The following is a 22,440-nucleotide window of genomic DNA, read 5'->3' on the forward strand; positions in this document are numbered from 1 at the left end:
GTGGTAGTATGCATAGTTGGGTTTACATCTCACAGCGAGGCATCGGACAGATTAAACTCATAACCGCTTAGTAAACCTCTGAACTTGCACATTTCTTCAGTCCTTTTTCACTGGTCCATTCAGGCTCTTTCTATTGACACAATGTGTCTGTCGATTTTTTTGCTGAACCACCAACAGGCTATATTCACATTGGAACGGCTGCAATATGAATAATCTTTAATTAAAACACTCTGGTTCATTTAATAAATAATGCAAATTAGTATGATTTCATGTCTTTGTTTTGTATGCACCTGATTTATAGATGCCACCCTTTTTTTGATCAAATTTCTTTGCAGAGCTACTAAAAGTTATACATTTTTCTGTGGGGGTTATGGACTTAAGCCTGGATAGAGTGGCAACTGTTGACAATAATACCATGCCGAGTCTATTGGAGTTGTGGACAACTCCCTAATTTCCCTGCCTAAAATCACACTGATTATTGCCAGAAGGATACCTTCCTTTACAAATGGAGAATGTGAAGTAAAAAAAATCAAACCGCACATATATGATGCAATTATGTAATTATTCTCTTTTAAATGCTGTGATTCACATCGCAAGAAACGAAAATATCACAGGACCCTTAACAAGAACATTTTCTTGCACACAGACTGTGATTATATCATGATATATGTGTGTGGTTTGCCAAGATTGGCAGGAAAATGATTGCTGGGGCGGATTGTGTGAGAAGACAGACCATGTGGAGGGATATATGTGATGTGTGGGCACGTCTGTTGTCTTCGCCACTTAACACTTTATCTATGCGTCTCTGTTGTGTCCCACAGCCCAGCACTCTACCTCAGGGTACAATCAACATGAACCAGTGCTCCGACGTCATTGATGGAGAGTCCAGGACGGGTCAGAAGAACTCTCTTTGCATCCTGACCCCTGACAAAGAGCACTTCATACGGGCTGAGTGTAAAGAAATTATCAACGGGTAAGGCATAATAACCAGGAATGTGATCTGTTCATGTAGGGTTTACAAATATGCCATTATATCTTCATATATAGAGATTCATGATGTTGAATAATTCCTTCAGATGGGCATTATGGTTTTTGTTTGTTCATTGGTTTGAATTAATAGGGATGATGGAGACCTGGATGAGGGAGAATAGTTGTGAGCAGCTGCTTTTGCTGCCAAAACTGCTCTGCCCCCTGCTGTCTCCTTTTGGGCTGTGCTTTTCCAGAGCCTTGCAATCCACACTGCAGTGACAGTGCACATTCTTGAACTGTTGCCTCTCCCTGACTCTCTTGGCTTCCACCTGTGTTCACAAACCCCCCGTATGCCTGGACCCAGATCACAAGGCAGTGCAGAAACATATATGGAATTAATATGGAAAAAGAAAAGAGAATGGAAAATATTTGTGTTTGCTTACCCTGCTGTTTGAGATATAAAATTCAGATTTTGAATTTGATCATAGAAGCAAGCATGTTTCATGTTTACCAGCATCTGAGAGAGCGCAGACCAGAGCAAGCGAGATTTCTTCGAAAGCAAGGCAAGAAGTATGACGTGCAGCTGAACGCACACTCCTTCGCAGAGCTGCCTTTGTAGCTGCCTTTGTGCCTGTATGTCACAGCCTGCAAAACAGCCAAGTGCAAGATGTTTGACAGTGAAATGTCATCTAACTGTCTAACTGTCTGCGTAGTACTGTGGACTGAACGGCCACAATGGGTAACTGCACTGAGGATTGGCTTGACGATCCCAAATATAAAGCCTGTTTGGCAGATTCCAAATGGGAAAATAAAGCTGAATGCAAAGATGTTTGACATCTCCAACATGGGGGTAGCAGCAACTGGAGGCCATATACAAGGGTCACAGTGTGGCACTAATTGTTTATTTTGAAAAAATATTGAGCCATTTGTACTCAGATGTCAAATATGGTCTGAAAAATCTGCCAAGAAGTCTGGAAATTTGAGTCTGGAAATGTATGGAATTTTGAAATGAATAATATGGAAGAACCTGTCTCATGTCCCTCTCCCCCACAGCGGTGCACTCTCCTTCCCTGACTGTAAAATACATCTTATGGCTATTCTTAGGGAACTGACTCACAACACCTACTCTCCGTTATGCTACCTGCTGCATCACTGTACACCTCCCACTCTCCCGTCATCTTGCTCCCATGTGTTGGTTGAGGGCCATCACACCATCATATTAGCCCCCGCAAATGTTGCGGATATCTGACAGTGTTGTAACAAGCAAGATTTAAACAAAATGTTTTCTTTTGTATGTCTTTCCTTGTTCTGTTAAACTTGTATTGATTCTGCTAGAGTATATAGAGTATTTATATTAGTTAGTCTTAAGATCAATCAGTCCAGTTGTGTTTTTAGTTATATTTTGTCAAATTAATCATTCATATTTGTACTCTATTTTTAGTGTTTAGTAGACTAAGATTCTGGATACTTTGTCTTAAACCATGAACATTTTAGTCTAGTTTTAGTGTTGACCAAGAATGGGCATGGTTCTGGGCTGGTATCAATCCAGATGATTTGTCTGACTATGCACATACATACATATGACCTTGTAGAAGTAGAATAATGGTGCTACAGCAGAGTCTGATGGCACAGAGGCAACAAAAAGCTGAAAACTGTGGGAGTCTTATTTGTGCCGAGTAGTAAAAAAACAACACATTTATGCTTTTCAGGCATTTAGTTCAGTCTAAATCCACCTTGGCTAATTTGACCATCATGTCCTTGTGAATTGCCTTTTTAGTAAGAGCAAACTGATCAGAGCAAAACAGCAAATGTTAATGATTAAATGTTACCATACCAGGCTTTAAGATACTTTGTGTTGCCACCTCGGTGATGAGATGGTGATGAACGGTTCTCTTACGCTCCACTAGTTCACTGTTTGTTGGTGTTGGGTCATGCACATGCTTTACCTGACAAGTGGAAGGGATTAATCTTTGGCTCCAGAGAACTTTGTCCTGTCACATATTGATCCGCTACGGGTGCAGGGTTTGTGCAGTCTGCATTTAGTTTCCCAAGAACAACTCTTTGACTGTTTCCATATTCGTAGGTGGCAGGAGGCTCTGACTGTGTACCCCAGGACCAACAAGCAGAACCAGAAGAAAAAACGCAAGGTTGATCCACCCACTCACCAGGTAATGCACCTATTCACACACTCCATTGCAAAGTGCTTTTACTTCGCTCATTCTGAAGAAGGTACGATTAGTAAGCAACCAAATTCAGAGGAAGGTCATGTGTGAAACTTTTGCTTTTGATTTCTGGCTTCTGAATGCCGTGTAATCCTGCCAAGCTTGAACCAGGGGAGACCTGTGCACACGTAAAGCAGAGAATAAGGATGATGTTACAACTTTACTGAGAATACAGATGAACAGTATATTATTAGGTTGAGGTGTTTAAAGAATTTAGTCATAGTGTTACCAAGTGCAGCAACATTTCTGATGCATATTTAGTTTGCTGCATCTGTGCTCGTTTGACATTCTCTGCCTTTCTAACTAAATTCAATTCAAAAGACAGATAATGAGTGCCTCCTTGTATGATTTTTAATGCAAACCTTTAAGATGGATGTGACTTTATATCCACACTGTTTGAGATAAATTGAGCATTTATATGTGATCCCCATGTGGCAATTGTTCCATTGCTCCAGCAAAGAAAGAACATGCCTATATTATTAGGACGACATGTGCTGTGGAAGTATGCAGCATGGAGGCTTTTTATACCACTCAAACTACACCAGCTGTTTTCCCCCTAGAGAGAGAGATAGATGTATTGTTTTTCTTCTGCCAGCAACATGATGAACAGCTATCCATATTTCCATTCTTGAGTCACATGATGTGGCAGTCTCAATGGTTAAATAGACTGCAGTCCACACACTCCTAAATGTATTCATGTTTAGATGAATTGCAGTGGTCGATATTAAAGAGTGTGAATGACATGTTTAAACATTGTCAGCTATTTTCCTGAACTAAATACTTGCATCATGATTCCAATAGTGTAGTTATGTTTTTATAGATGGAGAACAGTTCGCCTACTTTGAATATACATGTAGTCTATGCATTCCACATGATCCTAAATAAATGTATACCTGTATATGTAAAGGGTGTGGATAACAAGCTTACACATTGTCATACACATTTCTAAAAAGAAATACTTGCATTATGTTTCAACAATGTAGTTCTGTTTTAATTGGTGCAGAACGGGTCACTTACTTCAAATACATACATAGTTTCACCTGGTTTGAATGCTGCAAACAAAAGTGAGCTATCAGAATATTCCTGATATCATTATCGATAAAATGACATTCAGCAGTAACTTTTTGCAACGTGACCATGATCCTCTCACTGGTGCCGTCTGTTTCATTGTCGTGTCCAGTAGAGGCAGTCTCCCCTTGCGGACATCTGCCTGTTCAGTCGCTGATCTTGTGTGTCTGGTCCAAACAGATTACTCTGTAATTTGACGCTTGTCATCATAGAAGTCGGATGTAAATGTGTCATTACAAAATGATCCAAATGTCGGTCCTAAACCCTAAAAATGGAAACATCACAATGTTTAATTACCATCACATATGTGTCCTGCGAAAGCATGAGAGTGCATGACAGTGCAGTCAGATTTCTGAGGACTAGGTAAAGCTTTATTAACATAGTAATGGTTTCAATAATGAGATGGAATATAGGCGCTTGTTATAAAATATTGTACAGCCCACCGTGGGATACAGCTTTCCCCATTTCCTACCTCCGATTTGATGTGAGGCCAAATTTGTGGTGAGTGCATACAAAGTTCTCTCTGCAGTTCATTGTCTGGTTTCTCTAATGACGGCGCCCTGCATCCGACTGTGACCTTGCCAGGCTGACACTAACAAGGCTCATTAGCAGCGGGACAGTGGTGACACAGCGATGACCTTGACTGTTTGCTCTCCTGTGTATATGAGGGTAACTACGACAAATTACAATTGTATTTCCTCACAATAAGTTCCTGGTATCTGCTTTAAACGCATATAGAGCTCAGAAGAGGAATTCATCTTTTTTTCTTTCATGTGAAATGCACATTGCTGGAAATATATATAACAGTCGAGGCCAAGCAACATAATTATGGCTAATAATGTGTGAAGGTGATTATACTTTCACTGCTGGTCTAATGTCAGTTTCTCCCATTGTCTCCTGGGCTGTTTGGTTACACACAAGTTACACATGCTCGGAAACTGTTGTAAACGCTTGAGCACTGTAACGTGTTTGTCTTCTGGGTGGTGCCCTTACATTGAAACACCTGACCCTGAGTAGTTTTTACTTTCAGATTGTTGTGTTTGCTCATAAGTGTAAATAAAGCGTTTTATAATGCTTTATGCCATAAATATGTATGAATTTTCACCTAAATAAGAACAAAACTAAAAACCATTGTTCAACTAGTACAGACACTGTAAATCATTGTGACAGATTTTTGGGTTTACCTGTATTGATTATAAATCAGCACGACATGGCAAGCATTAACATTAAAGACTTTTTGTGATTTGGCAGGGTGGGGAAACTGCAAGCCAGTGTTTTTCCACTAAAGACATGAATGGACACCCAGTGAGTTCAACTTGGCCAATTTTTTTTATCCTGCTTCACCCGTAGTGCCTTTTGAAATTCCCTATTAAAATAATTTGATTATAATCCAGGTGAAGGGGGAATCTCTACTCCGATTTGAGGGATTCTTAGCATGACAGAATGTTTGTGGTGATTGAAGTAGACCGGCAGAAAAGCGGATGTTTGAGGGTCGCTTTGCTTTGGAAATATTTCTCCTCTGATGGACTCAAATGCTGATTACCAACCAATTTGTACTGGGGACATCATACTTTGAACACAACTTTTGTTTGCTCTTAGTAATTATGACTCACATGAAGATGACTTGATGGGCTGTACTGAATGTCAAGTCATTGTTCATAATTTTGGCATTTAAATTCTAAATCCACATTTGAATGTCTCTTCATTCTATATAAACCTGGTATTTCTGCACAGTTTCAAATAAAGATCAGGCAACACTATTATTTGTAGAAATTGATTCCAGAGTTGGCTGAGGTGGACTGTTTCCACTCGTCTGATCTTAAAGATTTCCAATAACTCCAGAATGCTTAAAGGCAACATTTATTGAAAAAGATAGATGTTATCACTTCCAAAATTCACAACATGTTTTTGCAACAAGTATTCTGCTTTAATCCATATTTGTTGCTGTTTAGTCTTTCATAATATTCACTGCCGCACAAAATTATACTCATTAAAGTTGATTTAATTGAAAAACAAAAAACAACCTTCGATTAACTATTTCATTAAAATTGAGGATTTTTTATTTATTTTTTAGGGTCGTGACGTCATGAAATATGACACCAATGAGAAAACCTCAATAGAAGCTTTGAATGTAAAACAATGACATTCGGTACAGTCCTAATTTAACTTATTTTAATCTATTGCAATATATTCTGCCGCTGCCGAATGGAATTCCTTTTTCTTTTTTTCTGTAATCATCAATAAAACAGGTGTGTTTGCCAGAAATTAACTTTTTGTTCTTTGTCTAGCTGTCAGTCTCTTTCCCACACATCCTCCTTATCTCTTGCAAGAATTTGTTCTTTATACTATTAGTACAAAATGTGTCACTTCGATATTATATTTAACTAATAACATGCACTACACATAAAAACCCAAGAAGTAAGAAAAGAAAAAACAAAACAATGTCAGCATTTAAAGAAGGATATTTCCTTTATCTGAGTTCCACATTTCTAATCAGTATTTAATTATTCTTCAACCTTTTTCCTTCTCGTATTCCTTTTTGTAGTCTCTCTGTGACCTTACCTCCCATTATGTCATTTCCTCTTCCCATCCACTCCTTCCAACCCAAACCCGCCCCCAGGAGCCGGGCCCTGCCAAGGTGACGGTGACCAGCAGCAACAGTAGTGGAGGTAGCATCCCTTGCCTGGCCAGCAGCATCGCCAGTGCTGAGCGTGTCCCGATAAGCCGCGACACTCTGTGGCAAGAGGAGCACCGCTGGAGCCGGGCCACCATCCCCTGCAGCCGCAGTGCCTCCTGTCTCATCCAGCTGAGCCGGAGCCAACCAGACTCCAGTATCACGACTCAAGATGGTGAAGATTAAGAGGATCACATGCAAATTCCTCTACATCCTGCATATGCTTCACCTTTTTTGTTTCACTGTGATTTAGTCAACTTCACATTAACGCTTAAGAATACGATTGTTCAGCCACTTGGCCAACTGTTCGGTGAAATAGTGACTATTTTGTCAAGTCACTATTTTGCAGTCTACATCTATGTAATTTATGTTCACATATTTAGCATTATATGCATACTATTTTGGCAGTTTCATATTGGTGGCACTGTGTTCTTGCTCAGATGGCGGCACCATGAGCACTGGACGCAAGGTACGAGTGGAGAGCGGTTACTTTTCGCTGGAGAAGACCAAGTCGGAGCCTTTTCCACAGTCTCAGCCACCCCAGCCCCCCCAGCATCTACCCTTGTCCTCTTCAGTATCTTCCTCCTCTTTAGGAGCTCTCAGTCCCAGGTACAGCTCTGAGTCTGAATCCCAAACTTCCCCTTATCAACCCTCCCAAGATCCTCTCCCTTCTCCAGGTGCACTTGTTTCCCCCAGCTACTCCACCATCAGCTCCTCCCAGAGCTCGCTGGATTCTGAACCCAGTGGGACAACACCCACTTGGGAGGGACGCATTGGTGGTAGAGGAAGCATTTGTAGTGTCAATGGTGGTGGGGGCGGCAGAGTGGGCCGACCTGGCAGGGAGTACACAGCGCTGTCTGATGTGCCACGGGCTCGCAGGCTGAGTCACCGCGAAGCCTTCCGCTCAGAAAAGAAGCGCCAAGAGCTGAGGGCACGGACCCGGAGTCCTGGCAGAGAGGAGGTGGCTCGGCTGTTTGGGGAGGAGCGCAGGTAAGAGGTTGTGTATTTGTGTCATGCTTGGCACGCGGCAAAAAAATATTCTATAGACATTTGAAGTCACATATCTCATAGCAGATTCACTTGTGATTATACTGGCAACTAAACATGATTACTAATCATCAATGAGCCACTGGTTGTAAGCCCTTGACATAGCCTTAAAACGTATATATATATACACACACACACACACACATCTAATGAGTACAATACAACTTTTTTAGTTACTTGATTCAGTGGAATTAGAAGACAGAATATATATATATATATATATATATATATATATATATATATATATATATATATATATATATATATATATATATATATATATATATATATATATATATATATATATATATATATATATATATATATATATATGTATATATATATATATATATATATATATATATATATATATATATATATATATATATATATATATAGATATAGCTTGCCAAGTAATCTACTATGTGAAGCTCATGCACTGCTTAAAGCATCAGCATTTTTAGTTGTTTTTTTTAGCACCACCCTGTGGCTGCTGTTCTTGAGACATTCCTGTATCTTGAGCATCTTTTGCAATTGCTGCCTCCCCTAGCTTTACCAATGATTAATTAACCATTAATGATTTGGGGATTGAAATGCATGTTTGACTTTCTTTTCTACTGATCTCCACCTTTTTGCTCTTGCTACTTTTGCTAGTTTGTTTTGTCGTTTCAATCTTTTCCAGGGGCTTCTGAACAGAGCTTCTCAGAGCTAAAGCTCAACCAACCCCTCCACCCCTCTCTCAATGCTGTTCCCTGCTGGTCACCGCTGATTCCTGCTTTCTGTCATTTCATCTCTGCACTGCCTGGGAGAACACACACTCGGACAGTTTCATAAATACTTGATTTACTGTATATATTGTGCATACTTAAACATACTGGTGGTTGGTACTGATGGTGGGTTTACATACAGTTTGACCTTCTTTCTTTCTTTCTTTCTTGTGCACACACACACACACACACACACACACACACACACACACACACGTGCTGAGCCTTAAGGTAATGCTGACTGTGTTGCCATTGCTGCTACTTCAATTTGTTTAATCTACCATCCTAGTCATTTTCCTTTTCTTCTACAGTTTAATCTCATTATATAACACCTACTTTTTATTCATGTATGTATATCTGGATTGTTTTCTTTGGGGATATTACCTCTACCTTGCACATTGTTTTCTACGAATGTTTCTTTGAGTCTAGAATGATGTCCAAGGTAAAATACTTTTTGTACATGTTGTGCATGGCTGCAGTGCATTCTGCAGTAAATTGAAACTTGGATATTGATTTTTGGCTCAACTTTGCTTTTATAACATGCTTTGGTCTTGTTTTTATGCTGATTCTGCCACAATGTGAGGATTATGTGCTGCATTTTTTTAAGTGTTTGTATGCTAAATTATTCTTTTTTTTGTTAGAATAATTGAGATAGTCAGCCAAGACTTATGTTAAGTGAAATACTTCATGTACTGTGACTCCAGCACTCTGAAAAGGAAGGTCATTTTGTGTGTCTCAGGCGTTCTCAAATCATTGGCAGATTTGAGGAGGGTCAGCCTGTAGACCGCATGGACATAAGCAGCTCCAATGAGCCCGCCGCTAACACCACGCTAATCCAGAGACAAGGACGCAGCGAGAGGCGCTATCTGTCAAACAAACATGTATGTTGTTCTCATTCTAAATCCTGGACAAATAAATCTAAAAAGGTGTGAAATACCCAAATAATTCACTGAATGGCATATGTATGTTTGTCCTGTACTATGTAACCTTGATAAGGGATTACGTCTAACTTCTCATACTAATTATATTATGTTATATTTATAGGAGATGTCACTGGATGCAGGAAAGGATCGCTCAGTCCCTGATGTGTCCAGCTCTACTTATGCTAATTTAAGAAGAGCCAAGTCACTGGACCGCAGAGTCACCGAGTCCTCAATGACTGTGAGTACAGAAAGTATTTCCAAAGTGTATTGGCGCATTAACCAGTGGTTCACAGCCCCATTAAATCGGCCAAAAAGGGTGTGATCCCTCACCACCTTTCCACACTTGAAAATGTCCAATTGTGTTCAATAAAGCACTTCCAGAAGCGTGGCAGCAGAGGTTGAACCTATTTTGCGGCACTGGTGGTTTGCTACTTTTATTTATTTTTTCTCCCTCTGCACATCTTTTTTGTAATGTGCACTGCTCAGGGGGAATTACATTATGTATTGCTCAGTGCACATAATTAACACAAGCACCCAAACACCATTGCGACTCCACATGCTGCTGTATGTACAATATTAAATTAGCACTAGTTTGCTTCAGTTTCCATCAGTGAGATTTAAAGTAGCCCCACATTTGCACTGGTGTCTTCCTGACGTCGGACTACTATCAGTCTGACAAACTGCCCTGATCCACGGTCTGCTCAGTGCTGCAGGGGTGATCCAGTCGGTGTGTTGTTGGGCTATCAGGGCGAGCTGCAGCTGCCAGAAGTCCCGCCCACTCAAACACACGCACGCATTTATGTGCACACCGCTGCCGCCACCGCTACTGATGATTATAAATAGCCAGCACAGAAGCAGTCGTGTATATGTCCATGGGACAGACAGAGAGAAACAGATTGTCAACATATGAAGTGAAGGCAGTTAACCATCAGAATGACTCTGTGCCATGCGGTGACACCACACCTGATGAAGCTCAACAGAAAGAAGGTATTGTTGTGTGAGCAGAAGCCAGGTTTTGGATGAATGATTGACTGGAGTCTATAAACGGACTTGAGCTTGGTTTCAATGTGCAGCAGTTTGTGTTTCACAAGGGAAAGTCCAACTCCCGCCAGTCGGTCTATTTAGCTGGAGCCAAATATCTTCATATCTTCTTATTAGGCTGAGGTAGTGACTTGAATGTAAACAAATGCACATAAATGCTCAGGGTGATGTACATTGTATAATCTGACTACATAACATCAACGCTCACATAATGACAATTTCTAATATAGTGACTGAGTAGTACAAAATGTTTCAACAAAATATAATTTAATTTGCCTTGTCTTTATTTGTACTTGTGTATTTTCTATTGATGTGGTTGATGTTTAATGAATAGTCACGTCTAAGTGGTAGATATAGTTCCTTTTTATAGATTTTGAATGAGTTAATCTTGTTGCATAATATTACATCACACTAATCTGTTTAATTGCAGCCAGATCTGTTGAACTTCAAAAAAGGATGGATGACAAAGCTGTATGAAGATGGAATGGTAATTATCTTTCATTAATTGGATTATTAAATGGCATCTGCTTCTACTGAATACTAATATATATATATATATATATATATATATATATATATATATATATATATATATATATATATATATATATATATATATATATATATATATATATATATATATATATATATATATATATATATATATGAGGCTCTGGTGAAATCCACTTAATGGTGTCTTTTTCCCCTTAGTGGAAGAAACACTGGTTTGTCCTGACAGATCAGAGTTTGAGGTACTACAAGGACTCGATAGCCGAGGAGGTAATAATTATCTTCTAGCGACTGTTTGGTTTCGATTGTAAATTTGAATGAATGGGCAATTAATACAGACTTTTTTGTGTTTGTGATATTTTTTACTTAGGCTTCAGAACTGGATGGTGAGACTGACCTCTCCACATGTTATGATGTCAAAGAGTTCCCAGTCCAGAGGAATTACGGCTTCCAAATCCTTGTGAGTATTGATCCTTCATGTCATGGATTGTCCTGTGTCCTTAATCACCAGTAAAGAAGAAACTCATTGTCAACACACTTGAGCTCTGCTGTCTGCTGACGGTCTATAAACAGCCTTCGACACCATGTGGTGCAACTCCAGGTATCAGGTTTTGTCTTTCTGAAAGGATTCTTTGTCTGTAATGACGGATGTCTCTCGATTTGTCATCTCTCTGTGAGAGGCTGACATCATGGCGGTCTAAATCTGCTCCAGCCGTCGCTCACTAGTCCTTCATCCTGCACAATATGTTTACCCAACCTCTTGCATTCCAAAAGCCTCTCCATGTCCACATTTGCTCAATAACACTCACGTTTTAAAAACAATTATGTGACAGTAATTTAACTCCCTAATTGTAGAACAGTTGAGCCGTTCTATAGACGCTGCAGTGAATCCTATGAAAGAATGCTTTCGTTGCGTAATCATTTGGCCATTAAACCTTTTTAGCACTTGTTGCTGGCACAATACTTACCAGACGCATCTAGTTGCTATGCAGCTCAATTGTTATCCATTTGATGTCAGTGTGGGTTTTGTTCCTGCTACGTATAGATTCAAACTCGCCATAATAATCTCATACGAGGAGACTAGTAGAGACAAGGTAATGTTTTTCTTTACATTACCTTGAACCAGCTTACCTCGCTCCAAAGGAAGTCAGAAATAGAGAAGTCAAGGGGATCGTTGTCTCTTTGGCTGAGAACAACATGGCTTTAGTGTCGAGAAATTAATAACTCCAGTATTAATGTCAACTCCCTCTGCTCCATGGTCAGACTGGAAGGGGCTGTGTCATGCAGTCAAAGCAGTGGAATACAGTGCAGGGTAACTGTGTCCTTGGAAGCTTTCATAAGTAACTGTGTTATTGTAGAAATCACTTCAATCAATAACTTCCACTAGAGGTCCCTGTATTTAAGGTTTAAATTGAATGTAATGCACACGTAATAAAGCTGTGTTACTAAGCCACTTAGTGTAGGATTCCTCTGTTTAAAGAGAGAGTTATACTGCTCATAGTTTTCTAAAAAGTGTCATCTAGGGCATTAAGAAGACAGATCTCAACTACTTGTAATTGTAAACTGCTTCAACCCATTTTAAAGCCAGAGGGTGTTGGCATTAAATTCAAATATATTGTTTGATGTAATAGATTAGTAGCAGTTGTGTGTGTAAAGCACCAGTTTCACAACCATCCTAAACTACACACAAATGTCCTACATCTGTGACAAAGTAACAAGTAACAAACAATGCGTCTGTGCACTGAAACAGGAAAAGCCTGGCCTTGTCTTGGTAATGCCACTGCTGAACATTTTAATACTATGTGAGGCTTGTTAAAAAACAAGTGTCAAAAAGATATTTTAATCGTCAGAATCAGCGTGTGTGTGTGTGTGTGTGTGTACATATATGGAATTTGACTCTGGTTACACATTGCTCTCGTCTTACGTACATATTATATACAATAAACAAGATAAGACAACAGAGTAGTGCAAGTAGTGCAGATGGAGGAGTCTGATTAATTGGTTATCATAGTGATGGCCAGTGGATCAATTAGTCTCATCCCTTTCAGACATTTAAATGAAATGCCTTTCTGTTTGCAGTGTAAAGAGGAAGCGTGCACCCTGTCAGCCATGACCTCTGGTATCCGTCGCAACTGGATTCAGGCCATCATGAAGAATGTGCGACCCACTGTTGCCCCAGATGTCACCCGGTAATTCCCAAAGAGGATTAACGCTTTAACCACTGGCAGATATGACAGCTGCTGTTCGCACTTATTTTATTTTAATTCCTCTCTCCGCCTCACCCTCTCTTTCCTTCTTTCTCTTCCCCTCTCAACCGGTATTTTCAACCTGCTTCCAGGAAAAACATCTCTCTGAAACTATCCGTTCTGAAGCCCAGGTTGGAATGCTTGTGTGTTGAATATTTCCCCCTCCTCGAACAGTGATGTAATTGCTCAGCGATGTCAGCCCCAGCGTGTTTGTCGTCCCGCCCTATGTCATGTGATTGTTGAGTAATGTCTCCCTGTCAGTTGCGCTCCTGTAGAGACGCACGCTGCAATCACATCAACATACTAGAATAACCTACCAACCCTCTGTTGATCAACAGTAGAGAAGAAGTAGAGAGAATTTAATAATGAATCATTGTCGTGTGGTTGTCCACTAACTTTTGGAAGTGAGCACAGAACAACAACAAAATCACAACTGCAGCACAGACAGAAAATGCCTTGAGTGGATGGAGAGAAGAGCTGAGATTTAAAGGTCTATTTCTTTCCTGTAACAGTTCCAAAAAAAAACAACCTAAACATTTATTTTTGTGGTTTTCAAACCGGAGTATTGCCTTTTCAGATGGGTCATCACTTGTGATACTTTGTACACGTACTGACTCGCATTTTCTGAGTCACGCACTCTCTCTCCAAGAAGAACATGTGTGATATCTTTGGTATTTCTGCAAAGCGCCTCACGGACACCTTTCTCATTCCTGAGCTCTGTTCCTTCTCATTTTCCCATTACTCATACCTCCTGACGCCTCCACACACAACGTGGTAAAAATAGATTATTCCGTCAGGTCTCTTTTTTTATAATGCTCTGCCCCTCAACACTACTAAGTGCCAATCAAACACATTCTTCACATTAAGCTACTACTGTACACAAATAGCATTAACATAGCTGCTAAAGGAAAACGTCTGCCATCAGGCTTACCTCGGATCATCGCGGTTGACTGCTTTCAGCCTAATGCGGTGTTCCATATAAGCATTTTGATGCTTTGACTTGGATGCATTTCACTGATTCTCATGCTTTCAATGCACAATGAAATGATGCTGCTCTGTCACAAATGTACGCATTGTTGTTTGTCCAGCAAAGCTTTATGTAACGCTATTGTAGCTTGATGTCAATGTATCATCATCATTGCGTTCTGTTAAAATCATCTTACACATATCCTCTTTCTTTTTTGTGTGTGTTTTTGTTCATTCAGATCTCTCGCTGACGAGAAGACAAAAGCCCATGTGGTGTTGGAGCCATGTCCACAGGCCATCTCTGAGCCAAGCCCCAGTCCTGAGCCCAAGTCTGATGTCCACAGGCAGCCAGCTGGCCTCAGTGCCTCTGCCCCTCCCTCTGAGCCCCGAAAAAGTCGAGTTCGTGAGCGCAGGCGAGAGGGTCGCTCCAAGACTTTTGACTGGTCTGAATTCAAAATGGAACGGACAGAAAAGCCTGTGAATGAACGAGCGGACACAGTCGACCTCAGCTCATCATTCTCCACAACGTCCTCATATTGCTCTCCTTCCTCTTCCCCTTCCTCATTAGCGTCCTCACCTGTCTCTACCGCCTCCCTCCAAACCTCTTCTGTGTCAGGTGCTCACCCACCTTCCATGACAGCAGAAGCAGAAAAAGAGAGTGTCAGGAGGAGTGTCCCTCCACGTAGTACAAGTGCGACCCACATGCCAAATAGTGTTACTGTTACCATGACCTCCACGCTGAACACTACACCACCGGTACAGCCATCGATGCCGGAATGCCAAGAGCATGGGAAGATGGAAGTAGACCATCCTGCTAGTGAAGATAAGAAAGACAACCGAACCTCAGATGTCCAAGAAGAGATTGAGCACCGATGGCATCAGGTGGAGAAAACACCGTTACGAGAAGAGAAGCAAGTGCCGATCAACACGGCTTCAGGAAACTCTGACAGATTGCCTGCACATGAGCTTGCTGCACTGCTGGACAAAGAGGTGCGTTTCCTTAGTGTGGTGTTATACATATTTATGAGCATCTTCCGTTCATTATTTTCTTCTCTGTCTTTCTCTTTTCAGCTGGGACAGAAGCAGCAGGAGCTGGACAAACTACAGAAGCAGAACATAGTTTTAAAAGAGCAGTTGGAAGATGCACTAGGGAGGGAACACAGTGCCAGAGATGGCTATGTATTGCAGGTACTACACACACCATCCACCGTGCAGGATTAGTATGGGTTTTAATATTGACGATATGTACAAACAGCATTCCAACATGCATTCCAATTTTTACAAAAATGTTTTACAAGATGGTATAGAGATATTGTTTAAATGTGCAGTTAATGTAATCAACTGTATGTCTAGATTGTATTTTTGTGAGACAGTCTACTTGCTCATAATAGATCAGATGTATGTCTGGCAACTGTAACTTGTATACAATTCTACTAACAGGTGTGGGGGCTTATTCTCTGAAACTGATATGCATGGTTGTGGTGTTCTTAGCATGAGTTTTCACTAACTGTTTTTACGGAGTTTCACATCTCCTGGGAGAATAATTGATTTGGTCTGATTTTCTTAAGGTAAGATACCTTGATTAAGAAACCTTGCGCTGTGCTTTTTCTCTCTGTTAATTTGTGCTTTGTCTGTGTGCTCTTTCCAAGCTTGATTTCTGCATGCTTTTTGGAGTTTCAGAATTGCATACTTTTAACTACTTAACTATTGAACTAATTAAATGCATTTTTACATTGTGCAGTTATACCAGGAACTTATCACAGAGACATAATGTCCTTTTTGTATCCCATAATATTAACTTTGCAATAGTCAAATAGTTTGTCTGTTTTTCATTTTTAATTTGATTTAATCACAATTAGTTACCCACCAAAGTTTTCTTAAGTTTTTTTTCTTTCCAAGTTACCTCTGAAAAAGCACAGTGGAAGCTTGTAAAAAGAGAGATTGATATATTGATATCAAGAAAGGAGAAAACGTATTTTCCTGGTTAAGCTGAGATGTGGTTCTCCGTACATGGTAGGGGAAGTAAGGTGATGTCATTAATGAAACTGTCTCATCATTCTTTTTCAAGAATGCAACACCCCCTTCCTCTTCACCGCACAGAGTGCCATGGCAATGCCTACACAAGCTTAATCAAGATTTGCATGGCGAGCTGGAGACACAGAAGCACAAGCAGGACCTTGCTCAGCAGCATATTCGGACACTAAAGAGAAGCTACACAGAAGCCCAGGATGCTGTGGACCACCATGAGGCTGGTATTCAGGCTCTGCAGACGAAATTAGCGTCTGCAATGGCTGAAATCTTGGCCAGTGAACATGCTGTGGCCAGAATGCGCAACGAGCTCAAGCTAGAGCAGGAGCGTTCAAAGGAACAAGAAGAGGAAAATGGGCGTGGTGAGGCCACCCTCCGAGCCCAGCTAAAGGACAGTGAAGATAGACTTCGTGATATAGAGGCCAGCCTCTTGGAGAGAAACCAGGCCCTTAGGCACCTGGAGCGCCAGCAGGCCCTGCAACGAGACCATATGAGAGAGGTACAGAGGCTGCAGGAGAGGCTGCAAGAGGTGACTGCTCGGCTAAGTGCAACTGAAGAGGGTCATGCACTGAAAGAGGAGCGCCTAAGGAGGGAGCAGCTTAGCATGCAAGAGAGTCATGAGAGTGAAAGGCAGAATCTGTGTCGAAAATTAGCTGAGGCTGAAAGTGCACAGAAAGAGATGGAGAACCGACAGTTAGAGGCTGAGCTGCAGGTGGAGGCCCTGTTAAGAGGGAGGCAGGCCTCTGGAGGAAAGGAATACAGGGAGGAAATGCTGAAATTGCAAGAGGAGCTGGCCCAGAAGACAGACATGGTAGAGTCACTGAAGGAGAGTATGCGTAGGCTAGAAGAAGAGAAAGGCCATGTCACTTGCCGCTGCCAGGAGCTTCTTAACCAGATTGCAGAAGCAGACCGTGAGGTGAATAAACTCCGCAATCGTCTGGAAACGGAAGAGGCTGATTACTACACCCTGGAGAACTCTTATGAGAGGGCTACCCAAGAGTTTCAGAAAATAAGCCAGTTCCTGAGAGAAAAAGAGGAGGAGATCCGGCAGACTAAGGAGATGTACGAGAGGCTGGTGGAACGTAAGGAAGAGGACTTGAAAGAGGCCCTTGTTAAAATGGCTGCACTTGGCAACAGCTTGGAGGAAACGGAACAGAAGTTGCAAGCGAAGGAGGAGCTTCTTTGTCAAATGAGTCAAAGTATCTTAGATAAGGTTGAGCCCTGCAGTGCTGAAAAAGATCTGAAAGCCAAGCTTGTGGTTGCAAAGGACCGCATAGCAGAGCTCGAGCAGCATCTTAATGCCCTGCAGCTGGGCTATGCTGACCTACGCATAGAAAGGCAGCAAATCCCAGAACAGAGCAAGAAGTCAAGACTTAAAACATCGGCCTCCTTATCAGCAAACAAAGAACTCTTGCTTTCCTATGACAATACATCAGAGAACTGCCCCGATGATAAGGAGTCTCAAGCCAAGAGACCAAGGATACGTTTTTCCAGTATTCAGTGCCAAAAATACATAAATCTAGAGGGCATAGACACAAGCCATTTGAGCGGTACCTTTGCAGACACGAGACAAAAAGTTAACAAGGATCTAAATGAAGACATCCATCGAAGTGAAGAAACTATTTCCTCTGATATCACCTTATCTCACAGTAGTGACCCAGAGAAATTCATCTGTATCATACATTCCTTAGAGACTAAATTGCTAGACACTGAGGATAAACTAAGAAACCTCACCCAGAATCTAGAAGAGCAACGATCCATCCAAGCAGAGGACCTTTCAAAGACTGATTTAAAGATGACGGAAACAAAGCCTAACCCTGCTAAGGAGTTGAGTTGTGGGATACATAGTAGTGCTGCCAATAAGCATTATGCTAAGGCCCTGGTGTGTGTGGAAAATAGTCGCGAGAAAGTCAGAATTATTCTCAGTGGCCCTCATGATACCACGGATTCACAGCTGCACTCTTTGTCAGAGATAGAGAATGATTTGTTCAATGCATCACTGTACATCCGACAAGGACATGAGACATTGGAAGAGCAAGTTGTCCATCAAAATCAAACCCCAGAGACTCTAGATAAAGAAGCTTTGCACCTCTTTGCCAAAACGTTATCGTTTGAAGCAGTCGTTTTGAACAAGATGGCTTTGTTGATACAGACTTCAAAATCTGACATCTTACAATCTCTTGCTGAGATATGGGAAGACATGGAGAACACTAAAAGGGGTGACAAAGATTGCTTGGCAATAGTTTATGCTGATGTCTTGACCAGGAAGTTGATGTTGGAGAGTTCATTCTGTAAAGAATTGGAGAAAGCTGAGACTGATGATGCTAAATCCAAAGAGGGCAGTGTTTCAGCTGATGCAGATGTTGATGCTACAGTTATCTTTAACACCATCATTAAAGCAGAGCTAGCCTACTCTATTCAGAACCTTAAACTTTGCTATGAAGAGAAATTCAAAGTACTGAAAAGGGAGTTGACGCATGCCCATGATAACCTCCATCAAAGGGAAATGGCTCTGAAAACAATTATTGACGCTTCCAAACGGCCTGATTTGAAAAATGTAATAAAAGAAGTTAAAAATAACTTTGGGTTTAGTAAACAGGAATTAGCAGACATTCGCCCCCCTGAACTTGCTCCCTACATGGAGCAGATTGAAATGGAAGAGGCTCGAGGCTTGGCTGAGGAAATTGTAGACAGACACTTGGCTGGAGAAATGCCCTCTTGTGGCGTCGACTCAATTGAATCACTGCACAATGCACATGACAACCTGGCTAATGAGCTTCAAAGACAAGCAGCAATCCTCCACAAGTATGCTCAAGAGATAGAACGTGGTGAAAACCATCCTGGACTGGCTAAAATGATCTGTGCTCTTCTGGGCCAGCAAACTTCACATAGTTTCACAGGTACCTCTCTCTGTATGCGTGAAGCCCTAATCCAGGCCCAAGTGGCGTATGTGGCATGCAGGCTACGGGCCCTGCATGAACAAGACTTGGGCTGGTGTAAGCAGACGGGTCAGAACATGGATGCTCTCGTCCAGCAGCATGCCCGCAATGTCAGTGCAATCCAAGAGAAATATGAAACATCCCTACAGGATGAGCGCCAGAACTTCACGCAAACGGTGTCCACTCTCCAGAAGGAGAACCACACATTAAATAGTGAGATAAGCAAACGTGTGAACCAGCTCTCCCAGCAGCAGAAGCAACTGGCTCTCCTGGAAGAACATTTTAAGAAGGAGACTGAAGAGCTGAAGCAGAGACACAAGCAAGAGCTAAGCCGAGCAGAGAAAGGCCGAGCCACAACCGAGCTGGCCCTCATGGAGACGACCGCCGACAGTCAACGAAAGCTAGAAGTTCTGCTGGTGGACATGGGCACCATGGAGGAGCGGCACGAGGGTCATGTGAGGAAACTGGAGGAGCAATTTGAACAGAGGATCTGTGAGCTCCAGCTTATCCACAAACAGGAGATTGAAAAGTTAAACTCACAGTATATGGAAAACATTCAATGTATCCAAAAGCAGCAGCCGAACAAACAGGATCCTCAGGTTTCCCACTTGTTTCCTTTGGTTGATGAGGCCGCTACACCAATGGAAGAAGAGGAGCAGGGGAAGAGGGAGGAGGCACAGACCGTGTCAGAGTTGGACTCCATGGTGGTTCTGAAGGACCGTGTCCAGGAGCTGGAGTCTCAGATGAGCACCATGAGGGACGAACTGGAGAACAAGCACCTAGAAGGAGATGTGGCCAGCCTCAGAGAGAAATACCAGAGAGACTTTGAGAGTCTTAAGGTTTTTGCTGTTTCATTTTACTTTTAGTGATTTTTTTTTTTTTTTTTTTGTTTTGTTTTTAAATAAGTAAGCGAGTACTAGATCAATAGTGAGATATCTTAACAACAAGCTGCTTTTGTTTAACAATCTGCCGTTGTGCACGGAGAGTTTGGAATTGGGAAATGGTGTGATTTTAAATTATCTGTACATTTATGAAACTCAAAACCTAGATTACTATATTTGGCATAAACATTTGGGCTCCCAGGCAATGCTTCCTATGACGGTGCTGATTTATCCTCTATTCTTATCAACTATTAGATTGATCACTGTCCCATTTGGTACAGATATTTATGTCCCCCCCCCCGGAGTGAATTGAATGTAAAAAGCATCGTTTGCCACCGAGATATCTTCATTTGGGCATTAACAAACATGCCATTTCCCACATTCAATGGTAGAAGGAAATGCAGTCTACTAATGACAATTATGCAGCTCTCATTCTAACATAGCTGGCCTTCAAATGATAAAAAGCTTGCATGGCTTCTATCACTAATTTTGCATGACACGCCATGTAGCATAGTAAACTATTAATAGATATTGCATTGAATCTATGGTCACAAATTAGATGATAGGTTTTAAGTTCAAAGTAAATTTCAGGATAACAGATTTTTGGTCCTTTCCTCCCCTAGGCCACGTGTGAACGTGGCTTCACAGCAATGGAAGACACACACCAGAAGGTAGTACATGACCTCCAGAGGCAGCATCAGAGGGAGATTTCCAAACTTATGGAGGAGCGAGAGAGACTATTGGCTGAGGAGACGGCTGCCACGATTGCTGGTAAATACGACTGTATTACCAACAATTCTTTCTGTACTTTAAAACAAGACCAACATGCAGTAATTAAATGTGTGTGATCTATCTTAAATGTAGCCATTGAAGCGATGAAGAATGCACACAAGGAGGAAATGGAGAAGAATCATCGTTCTCAACTGAGTGGAGTGAACTTGGACATTGATGAACTTCGCTTACAATACGAGTAGGTTTTAAACTTTGCAAATGAGCACCAACGTTCTGAAAAAGAGCTTACTAATCATTTTACTTTAAAAAAAAAACTGTAATCAGGTTTTAATGAGTCCTAAGGTTGAGAACATTGTCACTTAATAGTATAGTTTAGGAGGATGGCCAGAGAATTTTGTCAGTTTGATTTTGTTAGCTCGTCTGCGGCGATTTACTGGAGCAACTTTTTAAAAGGCTTTTGGGAAAGTCATTATCACGCGATGAAAAGATCCACTCATGTCTCGGCTGTTTTGTTAAATATCAGATGAGAATTGGTGATATTGTGATGCTCTGACTTTCCAGGGAAGAGCTGCAGTCCATACAGAGAGAACTTGAGATGCTGTCGGAGCAGTATTCTCAGAAATGTCTGGAGAACGCTCACCTGGCCCAGGCACTGGAGGCCGAGAGGCAGGCCCTCAGGCAGTGTCAGAGAGAGAACCAGGAGCTGAACGCTCACAACCAGGTTTGAATGCACATATAGGCACAAGTACATACAACGCATTTGTGTTAACGGGTTAAAACATACGTTTTATTCTGTCTAACAGGAGTTAAATAACCGACTGACTACAGAGATCACTCGGATGCGCTCCTGTTTCAGTGGTGAAACGCCACTGTCACCACTTACCCAGGGCAAAGATGTGTATGAACTGGAGGTTTGTGTACACGCACGCACGCACGCGCGCGCACAAGCACAAGATTTGGTCTTAAATCTTATGAGTGTTTCCCCCCATCTTGTAGGTGTTGCTTCGAATTAAGGAGTCAGAGATCCAGTATCTTAAACAGGAAATCCACTCTTTAAAAGATGAACTGCAGTCTGCTTTAAGGGTAAGCAAAACAATATATTCAAAGTATGTTCCTGTATTTCATCATGTCTTATAACAACATTTGAAAAACTGAGAGGCATCGTCATTGATTTAATTTCTATACAGGACAAGAAATATGCCACAGACAAATATAAGGACATCTATACAGAGCTCAGCATTGTGAAAGCGAAGACTGACTGCGACATCAGCAAACTGAAGGAGAAGCTGCTCATTGCCACAGAAGCTTTAGGCGTGAGGACTGTCGATGGAACGGTCACATCTGGATACGGTAAATGAGAAATTTTCATTTAAACAGTACCACTGAATTAACCCCAGAAAATTCTTTATATCTCCACAGTTTTGTAA

The 22,440-nt window shown here is 41.4% G+C and overlaps 1 protein-coding gene across 1 annotated transcript in view; it reads left to right on the forward strand.

The window, feature by feature from the left end:
* The window catches only part of LOC306753808 (myosin phosphatase Rho interacting protein), a gene marked incomplete at its 5' end in the record, with an annotated part of 45,474 nt that overhangs the window by 20,159 nt on the left and 2,875 nt on the right, over window positions 1–22,440 (forward strand). The window contains 21 exons of the mRNA XM_079237725.1: window positions 822–973; window positions 3,053–3,137; window positions 5,511–5,564; window positions 6,805–7,108; window positions 7,374–7,923; window positions 9,487–9,628; window positions 9,792–9,908; window positions 11,142–11,198; window positions 11,423–11,491; window positions 11,592–11,681; window positions 13,301–13,410; window positions 13,560–13,598; window positions 14,673–15,423; window positions 15,505–15,621; window positions 16,502–20,239; window positions 20,905–21,052; window positions 21,146–21,251; window positions 21,575–21,734; window positions 21,817–21,924; window positions 22,010–22,096; window positions 22,201–22,363. Coding sequence (XP_079093851.1) covers window positions 822–973; window positions 3,053–3,137; window positions 5,511–5,564; window positions 6,805–7,108; window positions 7,374–7,923; window positions 9,487–9,628; window positions 9,792–9,908; window positions 11,142–11,198; window positions 11,423–11,491; window positions 11,592–11,681; window positions 13,301–13,410; window positions 13,560–13,598; window positions 14,673–15,423; window positions 15,505–15,621; window positions 16,502–20,239; window positions 20,905–21,052; window positions 21,146–21,251; window positions 21,575–21,734; window positions 21,817–21,924; window positions 22,010–22,096; window positions 22,201–22,363 — 7,147 coding nt within the window. The remainder of the gene's footprint in view (window positions 1–821; window positions 974–3,052; window positions 3,138–5,510; window positions 5,565–6,804; window positions 7,109–7,373; window positions 7,924–9,486; window positions 9,629–9,791; window positions 9,909–11,141; window positions 11,199–11,422; window positions 11,492–11,591; window positions 11,682–13,300; window positions 13,411–13,559; window positions 13,599–14,672; window positions 15,424–15,504; window positions 15,622–16,501; window positions 20,240–20,904; window positions 21,053–21,145; window positions 21,252–21,574; window positions 21,735–21,816; window positions 21,925–22,009; window positions 22,097–22,200; window positions 22,364–22,440) is intronic.

Source organism: Taurulus bubalis (assembly GCF_910589615.1).
Source record: "Taurulus bubalis genome assembly, chromosome: 2".
NCBI lineage: Eukaryota > Metazoa > Chordata > Actinopteri > Perciformes > Cottidae > Taurulus > Taurulus bubalis.